We start from the raw sequence: 25,438 nt of genomic DNA on the forward strand, positions 1-25,438 counted from the left end.
GTATCTTAATGCATTCCTGCAGATTTCCCACAATGCAATATTGGTATTTGTTGAAATCTTGCTGTGATAAATGTCTGTGATCATTAATCGTTGGCACTTTTCCCGTTTCCTCTTCCTCTGTTGATTTCCTGTTTGTGACTTATTTAAGGGAAACTCGGCTTTAGCTCCTCGTCGCTCCGACTGCACGACTACAACACATCTGCAGTGACAGCTTTGGCGTATATTAGTCTGATTTATATGAATTTCGATGTACTTCTATGTACTTCTATGTACTGCAGGGGAAGAAAATACAATTTCAACGAGAATAGAATAGAACAATATAAATCACACATCTAAATATTGCCCAAAACTCAAATAACAACAACTAAATCATATTAAATCGCATCATATTTAAGCATAAATATGGTCTTTACATTGTTTTCTGCAGTAGGATATTTAATGCTTCATCTAGAATATTCCATAGCATAGCATTAAACTCATCTCCGTGGAGACGTGAGGTTACGGGTCAGATCACAGTGATTTAAGGCATATTCTTTGCAATAAAAACATCTGTGTATGAATAAATAAATGTAAGTTTGAGTATGTTAATGCACGTTTTATGCCATACTGTGGAACATTCCAGACAAAGCAATGGCGTCACCATGGAGTGTGTGTGTGTGTGTGTGTGTTTGGTCCTGTTCTGGTCCTGGTTTAGTCCTGGTTTCGTCCTGGTTTCGTCCTGGTCTAGTCCTTGTCTAGTCCTGGTCTAGTCCTGGTTTAGTCCTGGTTTCGTCCTGGTCTAGTCCTTGTCTAGTCCTGGTCTAGTCCTGGTTTAGTCCTGGTCTAGTCCTGGTCTAGTCCTGGTCTAGTCCTGGTCTAGTCCTGGTCTAGTCCTGGTCTAGTCCTGGTCTAGTCCTGGTCTAGTCCTGGTTTAGTCCTGGTTTAGTCCTGGTTTAGTCCTGGTTTAGTCCTGGTTTAGCTCCTGTTTTGAATGTGTAAAAACTCAACAAAAACGTTATTAATCAACCTGACCCACAGTTAGCGAGTTAGCAAAACAATGAAATGAAGAGTATTATTTAATTCATTCCTAGTTCTTTCCCCCGCTCTTGTCGGCCTGGCGCGAGTTCACTGGAGCCGAGGTTCACTTCCTCCGTGCGTGGTTCACTTCCTCGATGTGAGCTTCACTTCCTCGGTGTGAGCTTCACTTCCTTTGTGTGTTTCCTCTGTCCTGGTTCACAATGGCCTTTCCTCGTGTCAGCGCCGCCGCGGCCTCGTGCTGCTGCTCAGGGACAGACAGGAAAACGCCGGCAGCTCTGTCTTCTCTCCTGCGCTCAAAGAAACAACTGTGACCGGACGCTCATAAATCTGCTCGCTCGTCCCTGTACTGCAAAAACATAAGACCCTGATACTCATACGGCAACAAATACAAGCTACGTAAGTTTAAATCAGGGGTGTCAAACTCATTTGGGCCGCGGGCCGAATTTGGACGCTCAGGCTGGGTCGCGGACCGAACATAACGTAAAACATAAAACTATTAAAAAATATAAGAAATAGATAGCTTTATATAGCCTACGCTGTTTTGAAGCAATTACTGGATCGATACAAAAAAATTACAAAACGTTTGTTCTCATAAACTGAAATGTATTTAGAAAAACACGTGTAATTTCACCAACACTTTGCTTCAGTTTATGTGCATTACAACTTCAGAGGTGATCTACAGTTCTACAGAGATAAACATTTGACTTTATAACAAAATAAACTTTTAAATGTCCTAACTAACATTTCCACGTCTGTGTAGTTCTCTGTGCACCTGAACTGACTCACCACTAAACTTCTGCTCAAAAGTGCTTCAAGTGCACTTCTCCCTCAGCAGCTCACACAGCAGTGCAGCAGAGCCCAGTGGGGGAGGGGCGGCCACCGGCGGCATTGTGGGACTTGTAGTTTTAGCGATAAAAACGGTTACGGATGTAACTACGGTTCTATGAATCGATTTAAAAAAATAAAAATGTGAATACAAATTTGAAATGTTCGGCGGGCCGGAATAAAACGTCTGGCGGGCCGGATTTGGCCCGCGGGCCAGAGTTTGACACCTATGGTTTAAATGATGGATCCTTTTGATGGAAGTTTAGTCCCGGTGTATTTGTTTGGTACTGTTCTAGTTTAGTCCTGAACTAGTCCAGGTTTAGTCGTGGGTTTAGTGCCGGTTTATTCCTATTGTTGTTTTTTGTGTCCGTGTGAATTTGTTGTTGGAAAGAAGCCCTAGATCAGGGATTCCCAAACAGTGGTATGATTTAGAGTCAAGTTTATTCACTTTTGCCCACGTTTAGTACTTGTTTGTGGATTTCAGTTTGATTCTAGACCGTGTTAAGACCAGGGATTGGGATGTTATTTCAAGATGATACTTTACGTGAAAAGTTAGAGGAACTTTTTCTCCCGACGCGACTTGTATTTATGTTTGTGACCTCACAGACCTTCTTCTCCCTGACAAACTCTACTGTCTCTTAAAGGGCACGTATTAAGCTTCTAACGTTGTTCCCTCATCAAAAATATACCTGGAGTACCATTTAGCTTCATTCACGCTAGTTTGATTACTCCTGGTTTGAAAGTCCTCTCCCCTCCGTGCGTCAAAAACACTCTGTTCTGAATCTCCTCGACGACGTGGCTCAGAGAAGTCCATAAATGATGGCTGGACCGTCAAATCACGATCATTACAACTGCGTGGCTACATCAGGAAGTCGGCGAGCAGCTGCTGTAGCGAACTTTGTTGATATTAAAATGGTGTAATTCCCTCTGCCGTCAGTAGCTCAGTTAGTCTGGCATCTCTCAAGGCTGTGACAAAGTTATTTTGTTTATTGCAAAACATTTTATTATTATTTTTTTAACACGAGATGCTAAAGTAACAATACTCAAGAGAATGTTTAAAGGACAATAATAATACAAATAATGCATAATATTTGTCCTTTAAGGTTTTTCTGGCTAATAAACATGTTCTGGATTCTGACTCTGATTCTAAATTCAGGTATTCAGTTTATGCCTGATTTGAGATTAATTATTTGTCAATTGGGAAAGAAAGGTGCACTTACCTTGACAGATAATTGTACTCCAATGTTATATCATTTAAAGTAAGAAAAAACAGTAAAAGGTTTTAAACCCGGCTCTTAAACTGACAAAACTGCTCAAGTCAAATTACTGCATTTAACTTTTTTGCAGTGCAGGAAGCCATTTGGCGGCCATCGGAGACGTCAGCACACTTCCTGTTTCTTTACTATTTGTCGGGGGTCACGTGACCTTCTCCTGGACTCAGGAGGCGTGACCTGCAGTGGTTAAAATGTCTTAAAGAGACGGTGCACTTTTTTAGGGACTGAAAGAGTTATAACTATTAACTTCACTTTTCTGGACTGAGACGTCTGATGTTTTTCCTCCAGTTTGGGGGTTATACGTAATCATAGATAGCACATGAAAAATAAATAATAAATAATATAAATAAAAAATACTATAAATGAATAAAAATAAATAAATGAAAAATAAAATAATAAATACAAATTTAAACAATATAAATAATAAATACATAATAAATAATACAATAATAATAAATATATAAATAAATAAATATATAAATTATAAACAATACATACAAAATAAATAATAAATAAATAATAAATTAATAATACATTAATAATAAATTCATACAAATAATAAATAATGTCAAATTCATAATAAATAAATAAATAAAAAATAATAAATAATGACAAATTAATAATAAATAAATCAGTATACCCAAGGTCATGTAACAAAAATGGGAAAAACATAGATAAAAAGAAGATAATGGTTTTGAGGAGATGGGTTTTTAGGGCCTTCACCTTCCACACCTTTTCTCTTCTTCCACACCTTTTCTCACCTTCCACACCTTTTCTCTTCTTCCACACCTTTTCGCACCTTCCACACCTTTTCTCACCTTTTCTCACCTTCCACACCTTTTCTCTTCTTCCACACCTTTTCTCACCTTCCACACCTTTTCTCTCCTTCCATACCTTTTCTCTCCTTCCACACCTTTTCTCACCTTCCATACCTTTTCTCACCTTTTCTCTCCTTCCATACCTTTTCTCACCTTCCACACCATTTCTCTTCTTCCACACCTTTTCTCACCTTCCACACCTTTTCTCACCTTTTCTCACCTTCCACACCTTTTCTCACCTTCCACACCTTTTCTCTCCTTCCATACCTTTTCTCACCTTCCACACCATTTCTCTTCTTCCACACCTTTTCTCACCTTCCACACCTTTTCTCACCTTTTCTCACCTTCCACACCTTTTCTCACCTTCCACACCTTTTCTCTCCTTCCATACCTTTTCTCACCTTCCACACCATTTCTCTTCTTCCACACCTTTTCTCACCTTCCACACCTTTTCTCACCTTTTCTCACCTTCCACACCTTTTCTCACCTTCCATACCTTCTCTCTCCTTTTCTCACCTTCCACACCTTTTCTCACCTTCCATACCTTTTCTCACCTTCCACACCTTTTCTCACCTTCCACACCTTTTCTCTCCTTCCATACCTTTTCTCACCTTTTCTCACCTTCCATACCTTTTCTCACCTTTTCTCACCTTCCATACCTTTTCTCACCTTTTCTCACCTTCCACACCTTTTCTCTCCTTCCATACCTTTTCTCACCTTCCACACTATTTCTCTTCTTCCACACCTTTTCTCACCTTCCACACCTTTTCTCACCTTTTCTCACCTTCCACACCTTTTCTCACCTTCCACACCTTTTCTCACCTTCCACACCTTTTCTCTCCTTCCATACCTTTTCTCTCCTTCCACACATTTTCTCTCCTTCCATACCTTTTCTCACCTTTTCTCACCTTCCATACCTTTTCTCACCTTTTCTCACCTTCCACACCTTTTCTCTCCTTCCATACCTTTTCTCTCCTTCCATACCTTTTCTCTCCTTCCACACATTTTCTCTCCTTCCATACCTTTTCTCACCTTTTCTCACCTTCCATACCTTTTCTCACCTTTTCTCACCTTCCACACCTTTCCTCTCCTTCCATACCTTTTCTCACCTTCCACACTATTTCTCTTCTTCCAGACCTTTTCTCACCTTCCACACCTTTTCTCACCTTTTCTCACCTTCCACACCTTTTCTCACCTTCCACACCTTTTCTCACCTTCCACACCTTTTCTCTCCTTCCATACCTTTTCTCTCCTTCCACACATTTTCTCTCCTTCCATACCTTTTCTCACCTTTTCTCACCTTCCATACCTTTTCTCACCTTTTCTCACCTTCCACACCTTTTCTCTCCTTCCATACCTTTTCTCTCCTTCCACACCTTTTCTCTCCTTCCATACCTTTTCTCACCTTCCATACCTTTTCTCACCTTTTCTCACCTTCCATACCTTTTCTCACCTTCCATACTTTTTCTCACCTTTTCTCACCTTCCACACCTTTTCTCTCCTTCCATACCTTTTCTCACCTTTTCTCACCTTCCATACTTTTTCTCACCTTTTCTCACCTTCCACACCTTTTCTCACCTTCCATACCTTTTCTCACCTTCCACACCTTTTCTCACCTTCCATACCTTTTCTCACCTTCCACACCTTTTCTCTCCTTCCATACCTTTTCTCTCCTTCCACACCTTTTCTCTCCTTCCACACCTTTTCTCACCTTCCACACCTTTTCTCACCTTTTCTCACCTTCCATACCTTTTCTCACCTTTTCTCACCTTCCATACCTTTTCTCACCTTCCATACTTTTTCTCACCTTTTCTCACCTTCCACACCTTTTCTCACCTTCCATACCTTTTCTCACCTTCCACACCTTTTCTCACCTTCCACACCTTTTCTCACCTCCCACACCTTTTCTCTGAGCCTGTGGTGTTTCTCCAGCGTCTCACGTTCCTTTTCCGTGCCTCTTCCCTCTGCTGTTTCCTCCACCACCACAGGGTCCGGTCGCTTCACTGTTCACCACTCTTCTGTCAGTCTGTCTCTCACTGTTCCCCCGTCTTTTGTGTTCCAGAGTGTTTGGCATCTCCCCGATCATCCACAGTAACTGCTCCTGCACGTGGAAACTCTCGCTTCACCCGCACAGACGCTGGTTTCATTTCGTGAACCCCATCATGCTGCTCATCCTCTACTACACCCTGGCCACGCTCATCCGACTCTGGCTGCAGGAGCCCGTCGAGCAGATGGTGAGAAGGTTAAATGTGCTCATTGTCTTTGACTTTTCAAGCGATTACTTTAGATTGATAATGGTTTTGTTTACACTGTGACATGAATACGAGCTGACGATCCATGAGGAATAGTATTTTTTCATAAACCGTTTCATCTTAAAGGACAGGATGCTCTTGAATACATTTACTTTGGCATTTTTTGTTTCAGAACTTAATTATTTTGTGCAGAAAATATGCCTCTGACAGGTTGGACTACACATTGAACTAAAATGTAGTTAAGATGCGTATATTTTAAATTTAGCTATTCATTATACAAATTTGATCCTAGAATAGCTTGTTTTTTAGGTTTGTAACTGATGACATCACAATGATCTTGCATCCACTGAGGCCAAAACTCATCTATTGTCACTATTTTTATTTATTTTTACAAGTTAAAATATATGAGAGTGACTTTATTTTGTTGAATTAATGTTTAGAATGTCAAAAAAGTAGTTTATTTTGTGTAAATTATGTGTAAACTTGAATGAGTGTCCCTGGTGTGATGTCACTTCCTGTCACTTTCTACAGATTTTTCAACTTTTTCTCCACAAATACATGGTCGGTGGGTGTAAAACTCTAATTTATATGTACGCAAGGTAAAAATTAAGGCAAAATTGGAATGTCATAAAAACCTGTCATTGGCACTTTAAGTTTCAAGTCCGTGCTCCCCCTTCTGGTAGGTGTGGAAACTGCAGGAATGATTTATGGACTTAAAAACAGCCCACGAGACCTCCAGAGTGTTTTTGTGAAGTGTGAATGATGCTAAATACAACTCCAGGTTTTTGATGAAGGAACAATGTTACAACAAAAGCTCAAAAAAGTCCATTTACTTGACGTTAAAAGAACAATCTGTGGCTCTATAGAATTATATGTCTTTTTCTGACATTTTATTGTAAAGCTTTTCGTAATGAATCCAAAAATGTTCATTACAAACTTCCACAAAACTATTGGTCTGTTAGAGAAAAACTTTGAACCCTTTAATTGCAAAATAAAAACAATGTCAAACGAAAATTTTAAACTTGATTTCCACACGAAGGAAAAAACACAATACTCAATAATAAATAATAATAATAATAATACAAATTTCAGTAAAAATAATAAAAAATGATAATAATAATAAAAAACAAATAATAATAATAATCCAATAATAATAATAATAATCCAATATTAATAATAATAATCCAATAATAATAATAATCCAATAATAATAATACAAAAATGAAATTATATAATAATAATAATCAAATGTTTTTTAATTATAGTTTCATGTCACCATACATTCTTATACTTGTTCTGCTGAAGCTAAATCTATCCCAAAGAGGTTATATTGTGTCCTCTTTATGTGATTTTGATCAGTATCGATACTCGCTCGACTGAGAGTCACGTTTCGACACTAGTTTCAGATCGTTGCAGAGGAAAGCGCTTGGATTTGCATTCGCTCCGTTCATCGTGAGGATTAGAATGAAGTGAATCATGTTGCACGAGTCGCGGGCAAAGCTTCCAGAGCAGATTCATGGACGTAGTGAAAGTTCAATGGTGCGAGAGGATTCTGGAGTGAGAATGCAGATCGGAGTCACTGGTTCTAGTCCCTTTGCCTTCAATTAAACAGGGAACAGTAAATGTGGCCTTCGGGAGGAGCACGGTCAATTAGCTGAACAAATCAATTTTTATTATCGCAATCATGAGGCGTTCTGTTTCCATCGACCCCCATTCCGCTTGTCTCACTCGTTGACTTTAAAACCAGAAGATGCGGGCGTTGGTTTTGTCATTTTGTCCGGTTCAGTTGAATTTCCTTTGTGATTTTTCTGTGTTTTTCTGTGTCTTGTCCCGCTCGCTCCGGCTCCTCAGCGTTTGTAATGGACTTATAGATTGGGAGTTTTTACAGCGGGGTCAATAGCTGGCTGTAAACCCGCGGGTCTGAACGCCGCATCGATCGGCGCCGAGCCCCGCCCTTTCACCTGCTCTCGCGCCGCACAAACGGGATAAGAATAAACCACGGACACGCGCAGCAGAGGATTTATTTATCCGTTTTATCTGAGCTCACTCTGACTGATATGAGATCGTAAAACGTGAAGTGGAAACATGTGAATAAGAGGAAGGGCGCGGAACAGAAGCCTGCAGGGCAGGTGGTCACTCGAGTCCTAGGCAACATTTTGAGGACTTTTTCTAAAGATACGATATTTAGTTTTAAATTGTTGGAGTGAGAAGAAACAAACGCCCCTTTTTCAAAATTATTCTTCTTTACTAATTTACTTCCCTTTGATCTGTTAATCTTCAATGTAGAAAATAATTTAAGCAGTAAATTATTCTGCTTACGTCTAAATAGAATAAACTAAATAAATAACTGCATCCCTGAGGTTTTTTGTGGCACTGCCTAATAACGCTACATAAATTTAAAGGGCACATATTACGCAGAGTTAAGGTTTTTTGAGCTTTTAAACGTGTTCTAACATCGTTCCCTCGTCAAAAACACACCCGGAGCAGCGTTTAGCTTCATTCTCGCTCGTTTGAGGAGTCGTGGTCAGAAAGTGCTCTCCCCTCCGAGCGTCACAAACACTCCTCTCTGCAGCTCTTTGATGTTTCCTCCATAAATTACGTTTTTTTTAAATCCACCAATCGTCTCCAGACTCGTTCTGTGACTTCGTCCGTCTAATTATGATCAGTACAACTGGGTTCTGGGACCAGGAAGTGAGAGGCCAGTTTGAAATGTGCTGAAACTGTGAGCAGAGGGAATTGCACTGTAAACGGGAAACGTGGGAAACGGCACCAATAAGAATGTAATTTGGTTCGTTTTAAACATTTTTCTAAAACGTGAGATGCTAAACTGAAGGTACTCAAGGGCATGTTTAAAGGACGATAACAATACAAATACTGCATCATATTTAGTTCCATCATTATAACATATTTACAGGTTCAGGGACACGTGAGATAATAGCGACAGACAGAGAACAGCTGCAGGGACGAAGAGGAAACACCTTCGTTTTCGGTTTAATTTACTTTCCAATTCGAATCCATTCTTTATTTATAGACTTCGTGGCCAAGTATATAATCTACATCTTCAACAAACAGTCGACCGCGACCTTTAGTTTAATCTGGAGTCACTGTCCACCCCCAAACGTCAGCGCAATCGAAGGTAAACAGACTTGATCCGTAATCACGCGCGGGGGTCTATCGTGTTTTGGCAGGAGGAGTGCGAGGACGACGAGACACTGGGAAACGGAACGAACAACTCTGCGGAGAGGAAGCGGCAGCTGTGGTGGAGGACGCCGCAGAGCACGGACGAGAAGAACGTAAGCGGCGGGTCACGAGGAGGGAACAGGATCTTTTGACTAGAGTTACTGTGTGACGTAAAGGTGACGGATACATGGATGTTTGTACCACATGGTTTTATTTTATTTAATTAATTGAAAGTGACCGATAGAAAAAAGCAGCCACTGACTTCCTGTTCCAAACTGCAGCACTGCTTTTTCTCTTTACGGCGACGTTTCTCTTTATATCTCTTTATATTTGCTTGACAATTTTAAAATCCATCCAAAAACTGCTGATGTGTCACGGGGATATTTATGTTTCGGGTCTGAGCGTTTTGTGCCAGAGCCTCGGACTTGAAAGAAAGCCGTGCTGAAAAGAACAATGACAAAGGTTTTCTCACAGTTTATAAATGTAGCGTGAGAAGACGGAGCACATGTGTCCACAGCTGCACACGCCTCCTCTGGCCACGCCTCCTCTGGCCACGCCTCCTCTGGCCACAGTGTGAGCGGATCACAGTATCGAAGTATCAGTATCAGAGTATCTAAGTGTCAGTATCAGAGTATCTAAGTATCAGTATCAGAGTATCTAAGTATCAGTATCAGAGTATCTAAGTATCAGAGTATCTAAGTGTCAGTATCAGAGTATCAGAGTATCTAAGTGTCAGTATCAGAGTATCTAAGTATCAGTATCAGAGTATCTAAGTGTCAGTATCAGAGTATCTAAGTATCAGTATCAGAGTATCTAAGTATCAGTATCAGAGTATCTAAGTGTCAGTATCAGAGTATCTAAGTATCAGTATCAGAGTATCTAAGTGTCAGTATCAGAGTATCTAAGTGTCAGTATCAGAGTATCAGAGTATCTAAGTATCAGTATCATATCTAAGTGTCAGTATCAGAGTATCTAAGTATCAGTATCATAGTATCTAAGTATCAGTATCAGAGTATCTAAGTGTCAGTATCAGAGTATCTAAGTATCAGTATCAGAGTATTTAAGTATCAGTATCAGAGTATCTAAGTATCAGTATCAGAGTATCTAAGTAACAGTATCAGAGTATTTAAGTATCAGTATCAGAGTATCTAAGTAACAGTATCATAGTATCTAAGTATCGGAGTATCTAAGTAACAGTATCAGAGTATTTAAGTATCAGTATCAGAGTATCTAAGTAACAGTATCAGAGTATCTAAGTATCGGAGTATCTAAGTAACAGTATCAGAGTATTTAAGTATCGGAGTATCTAAGTAACAGTATCAGAGTATTTAAGTATCAGAGTATCTTAGTAACAGTGCAACAATTTATTACAAAAAATGTATCACGAAAAATTTTAAACAAATAAATACAAAATAAATAAAAATATTAATAAAATATATACATAAAAATAAATATTAAAAAATACATATAAATAAAATCAAAAGATAGAACAAACAAACAAACCTGTATTAACATCAGTGAATTAATGACCGTTTGGAGTGCTTTTTTCCTATAGCTTTTCCAGTATTTCTGATCTCCTGACAAAGTGCTGGAGATCCTCTGTAGTATCTGTCACCCCAGGGTGTTCTGCACCCCAGGGTGTTCTTGCTCCCCAGGATGTTCTGCACCCCAGGGTGTTCTTGCTCCCCAGGGTGTTCTGCTCCCCAGGGTGTTCTTGCTCCCCAGGGTGTCCCCAGGGTGTTCTTGCTCCCCAGGGTGTCCCCAGGGTGTTCTTGCTCCCCAGGGTGTTCTGCTCCCCAGGGTGTTCTGCACCCCAGGGTGTTCTGCTCCCCAGGGTGTCCCCAGGGTGTTCTTGCTCCCCAGGGTGTTCTGCTCCCCAGGGTGTTCTGCACCCCAGGGTGTTCTGCTCCCCAGGGTGTCCCCAGGGTGTTCTTGCTCCCCAGGGTGTTCTGCACCCCAGGGTGTTCTGGTCCCCAGGGTGTTCTGCACCCCAGGGTGTCCCCAGGGTGTTCTGCTCCCCAGGGTGTTCTGCTCCCCAGGGTGTCCCCAGGGTGTTCTGCACCCCAGGGTGTCCCCAGGGTGTTCTGCTCCCCAGGGTGTTCTGCTCCCCAGGGTGTCCCCAGGGTGTTCTGCTCCCCAAGGTGTCCCCAGGGTGTTCTGCACCCCAGGGTGTTCTGCTCCCCAGGGTGTCCCCAGGGTGTTCTGCTCCCCAGGGTGTTCTGCTCCCCAGGGTGTTCTGCTCCCCAGGGTGTTCTGCACCCCAGGGTGTCCCCAGAGTGTTCTGCTCCCTAGGGTGTCCCCAGAGTGTTCTGCTCCCTAGGGTGTCCCCAGGGTGTTCTGCTCCCCAGGGTGTTCTGCACCCCAGGGTGTTCTGCTTCCCAGGGTGTCGGGGACTGACTAGACCACTGAGTATGACATATCACAAATACTTTCTGTGATGGGTCAAGTGTCTTGCCCAAGGACACAACGCATCAGTGTCACTGTAGCTCCAGCAGAACACGCTCCAGACTTAATTACCCATAGTCCTCCATTGTGGCTCTGCTGTGCGTGACCTTTCACCTCTGAACAGCAGTGTGTCTGTGTCCACACTAACTCTGTCTGTGCTTTTTGTCTGTGTCCTCACTAACTCTGTCTGTGCTTTGTGTCTGTGTCCTCACTAACTCTGTCTGTGCTTTGTGTCTGTGTCCTCACTAACTCTGTCTGTGCTTTGTGTCTGTGTCCTCACTAACTCTGTCTGTGCTTTGTGTCTGTGTCCTCAGCTTCTCTCCACTCAGGACTGCATCAGCACTCACGAGGTGCGCTCTGCTCTCATGTCCACCTCTGCACACTTCTACGCTGCAGGATAAAGACACGGGGACAGTTCAGGACTAACAAACGACTGTATTTTGACATTAAACTGGACTAAGAGACTCTAAAACACACGTCAAAAAGACCTTTTATAACAAAAACAGACACATTATGATATCAAAATGTTAAAAAGGACTAAAGAACTTCGGATTTTCTAAAATAATACACTTTATTCGTAAATTTTCTCAAATCGGAAGCCTTATATTATACAGATTTTAAGCTTTATTTGGTGAAAAGTTTAATTAAACGTGCTCAATATTAAATAGAAAGGATCATTTGACCTGTTGACTACTGCGATAATTGTGAGTTTGATGTATTTTAGCATCGATTAGCATCACAATTTTAAGTTTTTAACCTATTTTTTGCCACTGCGCAGACTCATTGGTCAGGTACCGTATTTCCCGGACTATAAGTTGCACCCTTTTTCATAGTTTTGGCCAGGGTGCAACTTATATTTATATTTATACTTATACTTATATACTTATACTCCTGAGCAACTTATATGTGATATTATTTGTTATTTTCACACTTGCAATTGCATTTCATACTCCAGTGTGACTTATATATGTTTTTTTCTTCTCTATTATGCATTTTTTGGCTGGTGCGACTTATAGTCCAGAAAATACGGTAACATTGTGACTTGGCCAGTTGCATTAAATACATAGTTGTCTCAGGTTTAACATAAAGTCGAGCGTGGAAAGGACGCTCTGCTGGATTGTGTAGCGCTGATGAACGTGCCGCGCTCGGACAAACCTTTAACGAAAACGGGCCCGTCTCTGTAAACGTGGAACTGTTTCCTTCATTCCGCCGTCACATAAACGCACGTTACTTTTAAGGCTGCATTTGATTTAACTCTCCGCAGGTTGTGCCCACGTCCAACGGAACTTTTGACTTTGTGACGACGGAGAACGGCCCGGTTTGTCTGGACTTGTACTCCACGCCGCAGTACAAACTCCAGCCCATCACTGACAGCGAGGGTGAGGCTCATTATTCAGCCTGATCGCAGTTTAGCGCACTTATGACATCTTTAAAGAAGGTATTTTAGTATTAATCTATAACACGCTGTAGGTAGATCATTATTTTACTGTTTTGTTTATTGCGAAACCGAAATATTGATCTAAAACGGCTTAATAATAGAAAGGGGTCCATTGACTTCCTGTTCAAAGCTGCAGGACTGATAAGCTCCGCCTCTTCACCGCAACAAGCAGCAGATTATTATTTGTGTTTTTTTTTTTATGAGTATCTTTTTTATTTTATTCACCTTTATTTAACCAGGTTGAAAAACAACAACAATAATTAGATCAAAATCTCTGTTTGTAAAATGGCTCCGTACGACCCGGAGCCACGTGCCCCATCTCCAGAGTGGGCGGAGATAAGGGGTAGGTGAAAGCAGATATGCAGGACAATACCGATGACTCAAACGTGCATCAAACATAATACAACTCGGAGTGATACTGAGTAGGATAATGAAGCGACATCGTTATTACAGCGCATAATAACATAGTAATAACATCTTCTGAAAGTCAATTTGACCTAAAATACCGTCTTTAAATGAGGAATAATGAATCACTGCTTTATTATTCATGAATTAAGTTATTTCAGTTTAGATCTTAATAGAAACACTGTCAAATGTCCTGTCCTCTAGATCAGGGGATGACAACAGCAGAATTTAAAATGTCAAACAATAAACCTGTGACTCCAGGATGTGCCCCGCCTAAGGCCCAAAGTCCCTGGGACAGGCTCCAGTCGCCCCCTAAAGGGAACAAGCGGTCGAACAAGAATGAATGAAACTAAATGATTCTGTTGTCGTGTTGGTCGTGTTAGTTTTCATGTCTCTGCGTCGTGTGTCTCAGATAAGAAGGAGTCTGTGTTTGAGGTGACGCTGCCCCCGGAGGACTCAGGGTCCGAACGAGACGAGGACGAGAAGGACGAGAAGGACGAGGAGGACGAGAAGGACGAGAAGGACGAGGAGGACAGCACGGCTCACACTCGCCTCAGCGCCATGGTCAAAGTGTTCCAGTTCATCATGAAACAGAGCTACATCTGTGCCCTCATCGCCATGATGGTGAGACACTACAGACACTACTGACACTACAGACACTACAGACACTACAGACACTACTGACACTACTGACACTACAGACACTACTGACACTACTGACACTACTGACACTACAGACACTACAGACACTACTGACACTACTGACACTACTGACACTACTGACACTACTGACACCACAGAGACTACTGAGACTACAGACACTACAGACACTACTGACACTACTGACACTACTGACACTACTGACACTACAGACACTACAGACACTACAGACACTACAGACACTACTGACACTACTGACACTACAGACACTACAGACACTACTGACACTACTGACACCACATACACTACAGGCACTACTGAGACTACAGACACTACAGACACTACTGACACTACAGACACTACTGACACTACAGACACTACAGGCACTACTGAGTCTACAGACACTACTGACACTACAGACACTACAGACACTACTGACACTACAGACACTACAGACACTACTGACACTACTGACACTACAGACACTACAGACACTACAGACACTACAGACACTACAGACACTACTGACACTACTGACACTACAGACACTACTGACACTACTGACACTACAGACACTACTGACACTACTGACACTACAGACACTACAGACACTACAGACACTACTGACACTACTGACACTACTGACACTACAGGCACTACTGAGACTACAGACACTACTGACACTACTGACACTACAGGCACTACAGGCACTACTGAGACTACAGACACTACAGACACTACTGACACTACAGACACTACAGACACTACTGAGACTACAGACACTACAGACACTACTGACACTACAGACACTACAGACACTACTGACACTACTGACACTACAGGCACTACAGGCACTACTGAGACTACAGACACTACTGACACTACTGACACTATTGACACTACAGACACTACAGACACTACAGACACTACAGGCACTACAGACACTACAGGCACTACTGACACTACAGACACTACTGACACTACATACACTACAGACACTACAGGCACTACTGAGACTACAGACACTACAGACACTACAGACACCACAGAGACCACAGACACCACAGACACCACTGACACCACTGACACTACTGACACTACTAACACTACAGACACTACAGACACTACTGACACTACAGACACTACTGACACTACAGACACTACAGACACTACTGACACTACAGACACTACTGACACTACTGACACTACAGACACTACAGACACTACTGACACTACAGACACTACAGGCACTACTGAGACTACAGACACTACAGACACTACAGGCACTACTGAGACTACAGACACTACTGACACTACAGACACTACTGACACTACTGACACTACAGACACTACTGACACTACTGACACTACTGACACTACTGACACTACTGACACTACAGGCACTACTGACACTACTGACACTACAAGCACTACAGGCACTACTGACACTACAAGCACTACAGACAGTACTGACACTACAGACACTACAGACACTACTGACACTACAGACACTACAGACACTACTGACACTACAGACACTACTGACACTACAGGCACTACTGACACTACTGACACTACAGGCACTACTGACACTACTGACACTACAGGCACTACTGACACTACAAGCACTACAGACAGTACTGACACTACAGACACTACAGACACTACAGACACTACTGACACTACTGACACTACAGACACTACAGACACTACAGACACTACAGACACTACTGACACTACTGACACTACAGACACTACAGACACTACAGACACTACAGACACTACAGACACTACAGACACGTGTGAAGAGACCTGTCCTAGTTCTATAGCTTAGAAAGTCCTCTCCCCTCCGAGCGTCAAAAACACTCTGTTCTGAATCCCCTCGATGACTGACATTTCTTCGATCTGTGACGTGGCTCCGAGACTCTTCTCTGCTGTTTTTAAATCCATAAATCACTTGTTCTGTGCATCTGTTGTCAAATCACGATCATCACGGCCGCGTGGCTTAAACCAGGAAGTTGGCGAACAGTGTCGTGCAGTTCTTCTCTGCAGCCGGTAGATGGAGCCAAAGCTCAGTTACTCTGACGTCTCCCAAGGCTGTGGCAACGTTAGATTGTTTTTTGTAGAAGCATTTTTTATAGTTCTAAAACAATAAATGCCACAGTAAAAGTGCTCAAGAGCATGTTTAGAGGACAATAACAACACAAATAATGCATCATATTTGTCCTTTAACAGTGAAACAAGCTAGATTTAAAGTCTGTGATGGTTTGTGTGGTACATTGCTGCTCCGCTTGTCTTTTACGCAGTGTTGTTCAGCTCAACCAAAGTAACACACGGCTCTGGTTTTGTGTGACTCATGTTCTCCTCCTCCTCTTCCTCCTCCTCCTCCTCCTCCTCCTCCTCCTCCTCCTCCTCCTCCTTTTCCTCCTCCTTTTCCTCCTCCTCTTCCTCCTCCTCTTCTTCCTCCTCCTCTTCTTCCTCTTCTTCCTCCTCTTCTTCCTCCTCCTCCTCCTTTTCCTCCTCCTCTTCCTCCTCCTCTTCTTCCTCCTCCTCCTCCTCCTCCTCCTCCTCTTCTTCCTCTTCCGCCTCCTCCTCTTCTTCCTCTTCCTCCTCTTCCTCCTCCTCTTCCTCCTCCTCCACTACCTCTTCCTCCTCCTCCTCCTCCTCATCTTCCTCCTCCTCCTCATCTTCCTCCTCCTCCTCTTCCTCCTCTTCCTTCTCCTCCTCCTCTTCTTCCTCTTCCTCCTCTTCCTCCTCTTCCTCCTCCTCTTCCTCCTCCTCCACTACCTCTTCCTCCTCCTCTTCCTCCTCCTCCTCCTCCTCATCTTCCTCCTCATCTTCCTCCTCCTCCTCCTCCTCTTCCTCCTCTTCCTTCTCCTCCTCCTCTTCTTCCTCTTCCTCCTCCTCCTCCTCCTCTTCTTCCTCCTCTTCCTCCTCCTCCTCCTCCTCCTCCTCTTCCTCCTCAGGCCTGGAGCATCACCTACGTGAGCTGGCTCACCTTCGTCTTCCTCATGTGGTCGTGCATGCTGTGGATGGTGCGGGACCGCCGGCGCTATGCCATGCTCTCGTCCCCGTTCATGGTGGCGTACGGGGACCTGGTCATCGTGCTGCAGTACATTTGGAGCTTCGAGGACATGGGCGAGATCTCAGGGCTGTTTGTCAAGAAGAACAACCCCTTCCACTCGCTCTCCTCCAAGGTGCGAGGGCGCTCCGTTGTTAAGCCTCGTCGCGCTAACGCTGGATGCAAATGTTGGATGCTAATGTTGGATGCTAACGTTGGATGCTAATGTTGGATGCTAATGTTGGATGCTAATGTTGGATGCTAATGCAGGCTAAACGTGTGTGTTAAAATGTCACAAAAGTATCTGCCACTGAGCTTGGTTGTGCCCAAAAAAAAAAACTTTCTATGATTTTACTTTGAAAAATCTGTACTTCCTGGTGTGTGGAGGTTATTATAGTAATTATTCCTTTTTAATAATGATTCGTGGCTAAAAAAAAAACCCATACACATTTAATACAAAAGAGCATATATACGTTTAAGCTGTACATTTATAAACTTTTATGAATGTTTTTCACTTGAGACTTTAAAGGTACACCAAGTAACTTTTCTGGAAGATTTGCCTAGAATGTTTCACAGTACATGCCTTAGTCGAGTAGGTGACGTCGCTGTGGGCACGTTACAGGTCAGATCCGTGGAGAGGGGACCCCACTGTCAGTTAGAATTCTGGTCCAGGTATTTTCGAGCAAAAAAAACGGATCATCAATTTTGTTATAGAAAATCGTTATCCGGACTATTATCCGACTCTGGAGGTTTTATGACTCAGAGAAAGCGAGAAATACAACAAAATGACACAGGAAACATGAACACGCTGCTGTTTTTCTCAGTAAATATACTCAGGATGTTCTCAAACTTCTGCAGCTAATTTCGAAAAAAAAATCTCATATTATTGGACTTCCATGATCTAAAGAACTAAACGATGAATTGAAAGAATAATAAATAATACAGATAAATAAGCATGGGTTGGTAAAGCAGTAACATTTCATTTTTTATTCAGGAGTTTGTTGTTGCAAAGGCTTTATTAGACAGGAAAAGTAAGCGTGAAATGTTGGATGAGAGAGAAGTGCGGCCGGCTGCACTTGGTCCCTGGCATATGTGCTGTGACTTAACCACTCCACCACCATGGAGACCAGCGGGTAGACGGGCCCCCAGCACTCGAAAAGTTACAAAGTGCACCTTTAAATCAGCCTCCCTCCATCGATCCCTGAGAAAACTCCACATCCGGTCCCTGCATCAAAGTCCCATGATTCCTCACGTGTGGTTCTGTGTCTCCTGAGCTTCTGCTGCTCCTCATGCTGTGTGTGATGCTTGTTGCAGGTTCTGTGTCTCCTGAGCTTCTGCTGCTCCTCATGCTGTGTGTGATGCTTGTTGCAGGTTCTGTGTCTCCTGAGCTTCTGCTGCTCCTCATGCTGTGTGTGATGCTTGTTGCAGGTTCTGTGTCTCCTGAGCTTCTGCTGCTCCTCATGCTGTGTGTGTGACGCTTGTCGTTGCAGTTTCTGTGTCTCCTGAGCTTCTGCTGCTCCTCATGCTGTGTGTGACGCTTGTCGTTGCAGGTTCTGTGTCTCCTGAGCTTCTGCTGCTCCTCATGCTGTGTGTGATGCTTGTTCCAGGTTCTGTGTCTCCTGAGCTTCTGCTGCTCCTCATGCTGTGTGTGTGATGCTTGTCGTTGCAGGTTCTGTGTCTCCTGAGCTTCTGCTGCTCCTCATGCTGTGTGTGTGATGCTTGTCGTTGCAGGTTCTGTGTCTCCTGAGCTTCTGCTGCTCCTCATGATGTGTGTGTGACGCTTGTCGTTGCAGGTTCTGTGTCTCCTGAGCTTCTGCTGCTCCTCATGCTGTGTGTGTGATGCTTGTTCCAGGTTCTGTGTCTCCTGAGCTTCTGCTGCTCCTCATGCTGTGTGTGACGCTTGTCGTTGCAGGTTCTGTGTCTCCTGAGCTTCTGCTGCTCCTCATGCTGTGTGTGATGCTTGTTCCAGGTTCTGTGTCTCCTGAGCTTCTGCTGCTCCTCATGCTGTGTGTGTGACGCTTGTCGTTGCAGGTTCTGTGTCTCCTGAGCTTCTGCTGCTCCTCATGCTGTGTGTGACGCTTGTCGTTGCAGGTTCTGTGTCTCCTGAGCTTCTGCTGCTCCTCATGCTGTGTGTGATGCTTGTTACAGGTTCTGTGTCTCCTGAGCTTCTGCTGCTCCTCATGCTGTGTGTGATGCTTGTTCCAGGTTCTGTGTCTCCTGAGCTTCTGCTGCTCCTCATGCTGTGTGTGATGCTTGTCGTTGCAGGTTCTGTGTCTCCTGAGCTTCTGCTGCTCCTCATGCTGTGTGTGTGACGCTTGTCGTTGCAGGTTCTGTGTCTCCTGAGCTTCTGCTGCTCCTCATGCTGTGTGTGTGACGCTTGTCGTTGCAGGTTCTGTGTCTCCTGAGCTTCTGGCTGCTCCTCAGACAGACTCTGACCGAGCGGCAGGAGAAAGCGCAGCAGGACAGCGCTGGACTGTCACACGTGCAAGTGGACGACCTGAAGAAGAAGGGTACAAACGTCCTCTCTGTTCGGACACTTTTACAGGCGCCGACAGCTGTGTTTTAACATTGTGACTGTTTATGGTGGAAAATCAAAGATAAGATAAGATATTCCTTTATTGTCCCACATGGGGAAATGTCATTGATGCCACGCAGGTAGATACAGAGGTAGATATGACCTGTGATACGCTATGAATCTTTGATAGGTTATTGTTTGTGAGTGTGTCCTTCCCTGGAAAAGAGAAGAGTAGGACTGCAACTAACTATTGTTTTAGTAGTCGACTCGTTTCGATTGCACATTGAGACGTTTTAAACACATTATCAACCAAATAAAAGTGTAAATATGGAGACTGCAAACTTCTAGATAGAGAATATATACAAATAAAGCCTTTTATTCATCAAAATCAGAAAAAGTGACTAATTCTTCTAGATTTAATTTAATAATGCCACTGTTTTTGTCATAAAAAGGTATTTTTCTTTGTGTTTTAGAGTGTTTTTAGTCCATAAAGCGATTATTAATGACTCAAAATGTGACTATTATTATTTGTTATTTGTCTACTCGTCACAATTAGTTGATTAAACGTTGCAGCCCTTGTTGAGAAACGATTGGTTGTGATGGAAATGGAGAAAGCCTGTGATTGGCTTTGGTTCATTTACACACAAAATGTATACATGGAAAGGTTAATTTATATATTATCTAATACACAGGTTTTAAAGGCTATTCTCCAACATTTCCTTTCCTTTGCTTGTGTTCCAGAGGAGGAGAGCGGCGCTGACAAAGCCGAGCAGGACACCATGCAGGTTCTGGGCAGCATGATCATGGCCGTCCTGGTCAAATACTGGATCTACATCTGCGGCGGGATGTTCTTCTTCGTCAGCTTCGAGGGGACCATCGTCATGTACAAGATCATCTACATGATGATGTTCCTGTCCTGCGTGGCGGTCTACCAGGTCAATACCACTGCGGCTGTGTTGGGGGTCAAAGGAGCTTTTAGTGGGGGCAGTAGAAGTAGTTGTTGACTGTATTGACATATTGTTTATTGGTTTCTCTAAGTATTTCATAACTAGAAAATGAATCTGTGTATATCTTGAAGTGGACCTGGTTTTGTTTTGTTTTAGTCTTGTTTTGGTCTTATTTTAGTCTTGTTTTAGTCTTGTTTTAGTCTTGTTTTAGTCTTGTTTTAATCTTGTTTTAATCTTGTTTTAGTCTTGTTTTAATCTTGTTTTAGTCTTGTTTTAGTTTTGTTTTAGTCTTGTTTTAATCTTGTTTTGGTCTTGTTTTAGCCTTGTTTTAGTCTTGTTTTAGTCTTGTTTTAATCTTGTTTTAGTCTTGTTTTAGTTTTGTTTTAGTCTTGTTTTATTCTTGTTTTGGTCTTGTTTTAGCCTTGTTTTAGTCTTGTTTTAGTCTTGTTTTAGTCTTGTTTTAATCTTGTTTTAGTCTTGTTTTAGTTTTGTTTTAGTCTTGTTTTAATCTTGTTTTAATCTTGTTTTAGTCTTGGTTTTAGTTTTGTTTTAGTCTTGTTTTATTCTTGTTTTGGTCTTGTTTTAGCCTTGTTTTAGTCTTGTTTTAGTCTTGTTTTAGTCTTGTTTTAATCTTGTTTTAGTCTTGGTTTTAGTTTTGTTTTAGTCTTGTTTTATTCTTGTTTTGGTCTTGTTTTAGCCTTGTTTTAGTCTTGTTTTAGTCTTGTTTTAGTCTTGTTTTGGTCTTGTCGGTGTAATCCCTCATTCGTCCAGGCGTGTTCCATAGTAGAAAAAGCTTCAGTTGTAGTCATCTGGACTCAGTTTGAAAAAATAGACGTTTCGACTCTCATCCAAGAGTCATTGTCAATAAAAGAATTTAGATCGAGAACTCCGATATTAATACTGTTCTGTGGTAAGACCCGCCCATTGGGAGGAGCCTTCCTGAAGTAGAAAGAGTTGTTTGTTTCAACAGAAACTCCCCCCTTGTATCTACCGAGCTAGACTATTCAGAATTTTAATGGGCTATTAGAATCCTCTTTGTCTTTGTGAGACCCTGGCTCAACCACCCTGAGTACCTGATTAGCATCTAAATGGCCTGGTCCTCTATCTTTCCAGGGGTTCAGTAACCCATTATAAATAACAGGAAGATTAAACCTTAGCCCTCCATTTCTGTTTAAAGAAGGTCTTTCTTTTTTAACAAAAATAGCTTCCTTGACTCCTCTTTCAAACCATCTTTTCTCCCTGCTTAAAACCTTCACCTCACTGTCTTCAAACGAGTGATTAGAGGCTTCAAGATGGAGATGCACGGCGCTCTGAGGTCCTGAACTAGTATTTCTTCTGTGCTGATAAAGCCTCTTGTGTAGAGGCTGTTTAGTCTCACCTATGTAACGTTCTTTACAGCTTTCTTCACTGCATTGGATCGAATAAACTACATTGCTCTGTTTTTGAGTCGGCAACTTGTCCTTAGGATGAACCAGTTTTTGTCTTAAAGTGTTTCCTGGTTTGAAATAAACAGGGACTTCGTGTTGTCTAAAAATTCACAGGCCCTCTCAGCCTGTGGTTACCCCGCTTGGGCTCTCAACAGAGTGAAGAGAACCAAGAAGCAGAACAAAAGGGAAACTGAACAGAGAAGGAAGGGTGTTTCTATCCCTTATGTGTCTGGCCTGTCGGAAAAACTGCAGAGAATTCTGTTGTAGAATTAATGCAACTCATCTGAGCGTTGTATTTCCCGTCAGCACAGGGACTGGAGTACTGGAGTACTGGAGTACTGGAGTACTGGGGTCACTTTACTGCAAATACAAATATCTGTCACACGTGGGTTCAGTAGTAAAGCTGTGACAGGATGGGCCTGGCACAGTCACTGGAATCATGCGTTTTGAAGCCATGTTTCTACATTAATATCCCGTCATCGTACAGTGTTCATACTGAGCTGGGGTTAATCATATTAGCATTAGTGTTATATTATTGTCGTCGTATTTTGTTTTTGATTTTTGATTTTGACTCTACAGACTCTTAAAACACAAATGTAAAAACCTTTATAACAAAGACAGCGGTATTATTAGGTCAAAATGTCCAAAAAGAAGCCTTCAGTCATCATTTGTAATTTTTGTTGTTGTTAAAATGTATATATAAATGTAGACTTGTCGACAACTCAAATAATCGTGAGTTGCGGCCGTAATTAGCATTAAAGGCGCAATGGACGATTTTTCGGCGATTTGAGAACTCAGGTGGAAGTGCGCATGCCACTGGGGCGGTAGTAGCTCAGTGGTAGAGTGCTCGTCTTCTGATCCAAAGGTCGGCGGTTCGACTCCCCGCTCAGTCAGAGCGGTCAGATCCACTGGCCCGCAGGTTGGCGGTGCGATCGCAGCTGCCTCATGTGAATACTGCCGTTGTGTCCTTGGGCAAGACACTTAACCCAACTTGCCCCCCAGTGTCTGCGTACATCTGGGGTGTGAATGTGTGTGTGAATGGGTGACTGGTTCCTTGATGTAAAGCGCTTTGAGTACCTTGACGGTAGAAAAGCGCTATATAAATGTGACCATTTACCATTTACCATTCACTCCCCCGTGCACATGCCACTCCCCCTGGCACATGCCATTTCCCTGTGCACATGCCACTTTTTCTCGATTCTCTGTATGTTCAGTGACTATTTCTCAGGCATTTAATTAATGCGACGTATAGTTTTTCTTACAAGTGCAATATGTACATGTCTTTCTAGAACTTCAAAATCTGCAGAAGGTTTGTGTGGATAAGTGAGTCTGCATCATCAATAACAAAAAATGTATCTACGTTTAAAAAAATCTAGAACAAATAATGAATTACCTACAAAAAAAAAAACAAATCTAGTGAAATTTAGATTTTGTGTCGTAAAATGATTGACAATTTGTTTTATTTTTGCGTTTTTATAATAATCTGTAATGGACCGGAACACTTTCATTACTGTGTTTTTCTGATAAAGTTTTGTTGAAGACGGAGCACTTTTCCTTAATCACTTCCAAAAACCAGGGCGGAGGCAATTTAAGGCGTGTCATAAAGTGTGTGTACCCACGGCTCATAATGCGTGATGTGTTTTATAACCGCGATCGCAGTAAAAAAACAGCGCCTCTTTAATTAAAATGCAAGGTGCGCTCTGAGTGTCTTTATGTATTATGTCCTATTAAAGCTTCAGTAACGAGTCGTTTTGTGCCAAGATAAAAAGAACATTGTGCACAACATTAGAGCGTTTTGTAGAGTTTGTAAAGAAGTTTGGACTAAATCAGAACTAAACTAGGTCTAAACCAGGACTAATCCAAGAACTAAGACATTAAAACCTCAACTAGTTAAACCAAACCAGTCCAAATAATGATTTGATAACTTTTGACAGCCGACCCCTGAAGATGAGTCTCGCCAAATTTCACACTCACATTTTGAAAAGCGCAGCTTTCTTTTCTTATTCTTTGCACATTAGTCTCAGCTTGGATCCTGAACGCTCTCTTCCTCCTCAGGTTCACTACGAGTGGTGGAGGAGGATCCTGAAGTACTTCTGGATGTCTGTGGTGGTCTACACAATGTTGGTCCTGACCCTGGTCTACACCTTTCAGTTCAAGAGCTCGCTTGGCTTCTGGTCCAGGATGCTCAACATGGACGAAGAGAGGTGAGACCCACAGCTGAAGGACACGTGTTTCAGCTTTGAGCCATGTTCTAACACACAAAAACATGTTCTAACGCACACAAAGATGTTCTAACGCACACAAACATGTTCTAACACACAAAAACATGTTCTAACACACACAAACATGTTCTAACACACACAAAAATGTTCAAAAACATGTTCTAACACACAAAAACATGTTCTAACACACACAAACATGTTCTAAAGCACAAAAACATGTTCTAACACACACAAACATGTTCTAACACACACAGACATGTTCAAAAACATGTTCTAACACACAAAAACATGTTCTAACACACACAAACATGTTCTAACGCACAAAAACATGTTCTAACGCACACAAAGATGTTCTAACGCACAAAAACATGTTCTAACACACAAAAACATGTTCTAACACACAAAAACATGTTCTAACACACAAAAACATGTGCTAACACACAAAAACATGTTCTAACGCACACAAAGATGTTCTAACACACAAAAACATGTTCTAACACACAAAAACATGTGCTAACACACAAAAACATGTTCTAACGCACACAAAGATGTTCTAACGCACAAAACATGTTCTAACACACAAAAACATGTTCTAACGCACAAAAACATGTTCAAAAACATGTTCTAACACATAAACATGTTCTAACACATAAACATGTTCTAACACATAAACATGTTCTAACACAAAAACATGTTCTAACACACAAAAACATGTTCTAACACACAAAAACATGTTCAAACACACACAGACATGTTCTAACACACACAAACATGTTCTAACACACACAGACATGTTCTAACACACACAGACATGTTCTAACACACACAGACATGTTCTAACACACACAAACATGTTCTAACACACACAGACATGTTCTAACACACACAGACATGTTCTAACACACACAGACATGTTCTAACACACACAGACATGTTCTAACACACACAGACA

The 25,438-nt window shown here is 42.1% G+C and overlaps 1 protein-coding gene across 1 annotated transcript in view; it reads left to right on the forward strand.

Annotated features, from left to right (window-relative positions):
• piezo2b (piezo-type mechanosensitive ion channel component 2b) overlaps window positions 1–25,438 on the forward strand; it is a 181,959-nt gene that overhangs the window by 71,022 nt on the left and 85,499 nt on the right. Inside the window, exons 8-16 of the mRNA XM_072440697.1 lie at window positions 5,997–6,183; window positions 9,375–9,479; window positions 12,126–12,161; window positions 13,076–13,190; window positions 14,067–14,278; window positions 17,281–17,511; window positions 19,765–19,885; window positions 20,632–20,825; window positions 24,320–24,468. Of these exons, the coding sequence (XP_072296798.1) occupies window positions 5,997–6,183; window positions 9,375–9,479; window positions 12,126–12,161; window positions 13,076–13,190; window positions 14,067–14,278; window positions 17,281–17,511; window positions 19,765–19,885; window positions 20,632–20,825; window positions 24,320–24,468 (1,350 nt within the window). The remainder of the gene's footprint in view (window positions 1–5,996; window positions 6,184–9,374; window positions 9,480–12,125; window positions 12,162–13,075; window positions 13,191–14,066; window positions 14,279–17,280; window positions 17,512–19,764; window positions 19,886–20,631; window positions 20,826–24,319; window positions 24,469–25,438) is intronic.

Source organism: Eucyclogobius newberryi, unplaced genomic scaffold, assembly GCF_026437365.1.
Source record: "Eucyclogobius newberryi isolate DKJ021-1_F unplaced genomic scaffold, fEucNew1.0.hap1 SCAF_12, whole genome shotgun sequence".
NCBI classification, from domain to species: domain Eukaryota; kingdom Metazoa; phylum Chordata; class Actinopteri; order Gobiiformes; family Gobiidae; genus Eucyclogobius; species Eucyclogobius newberryi.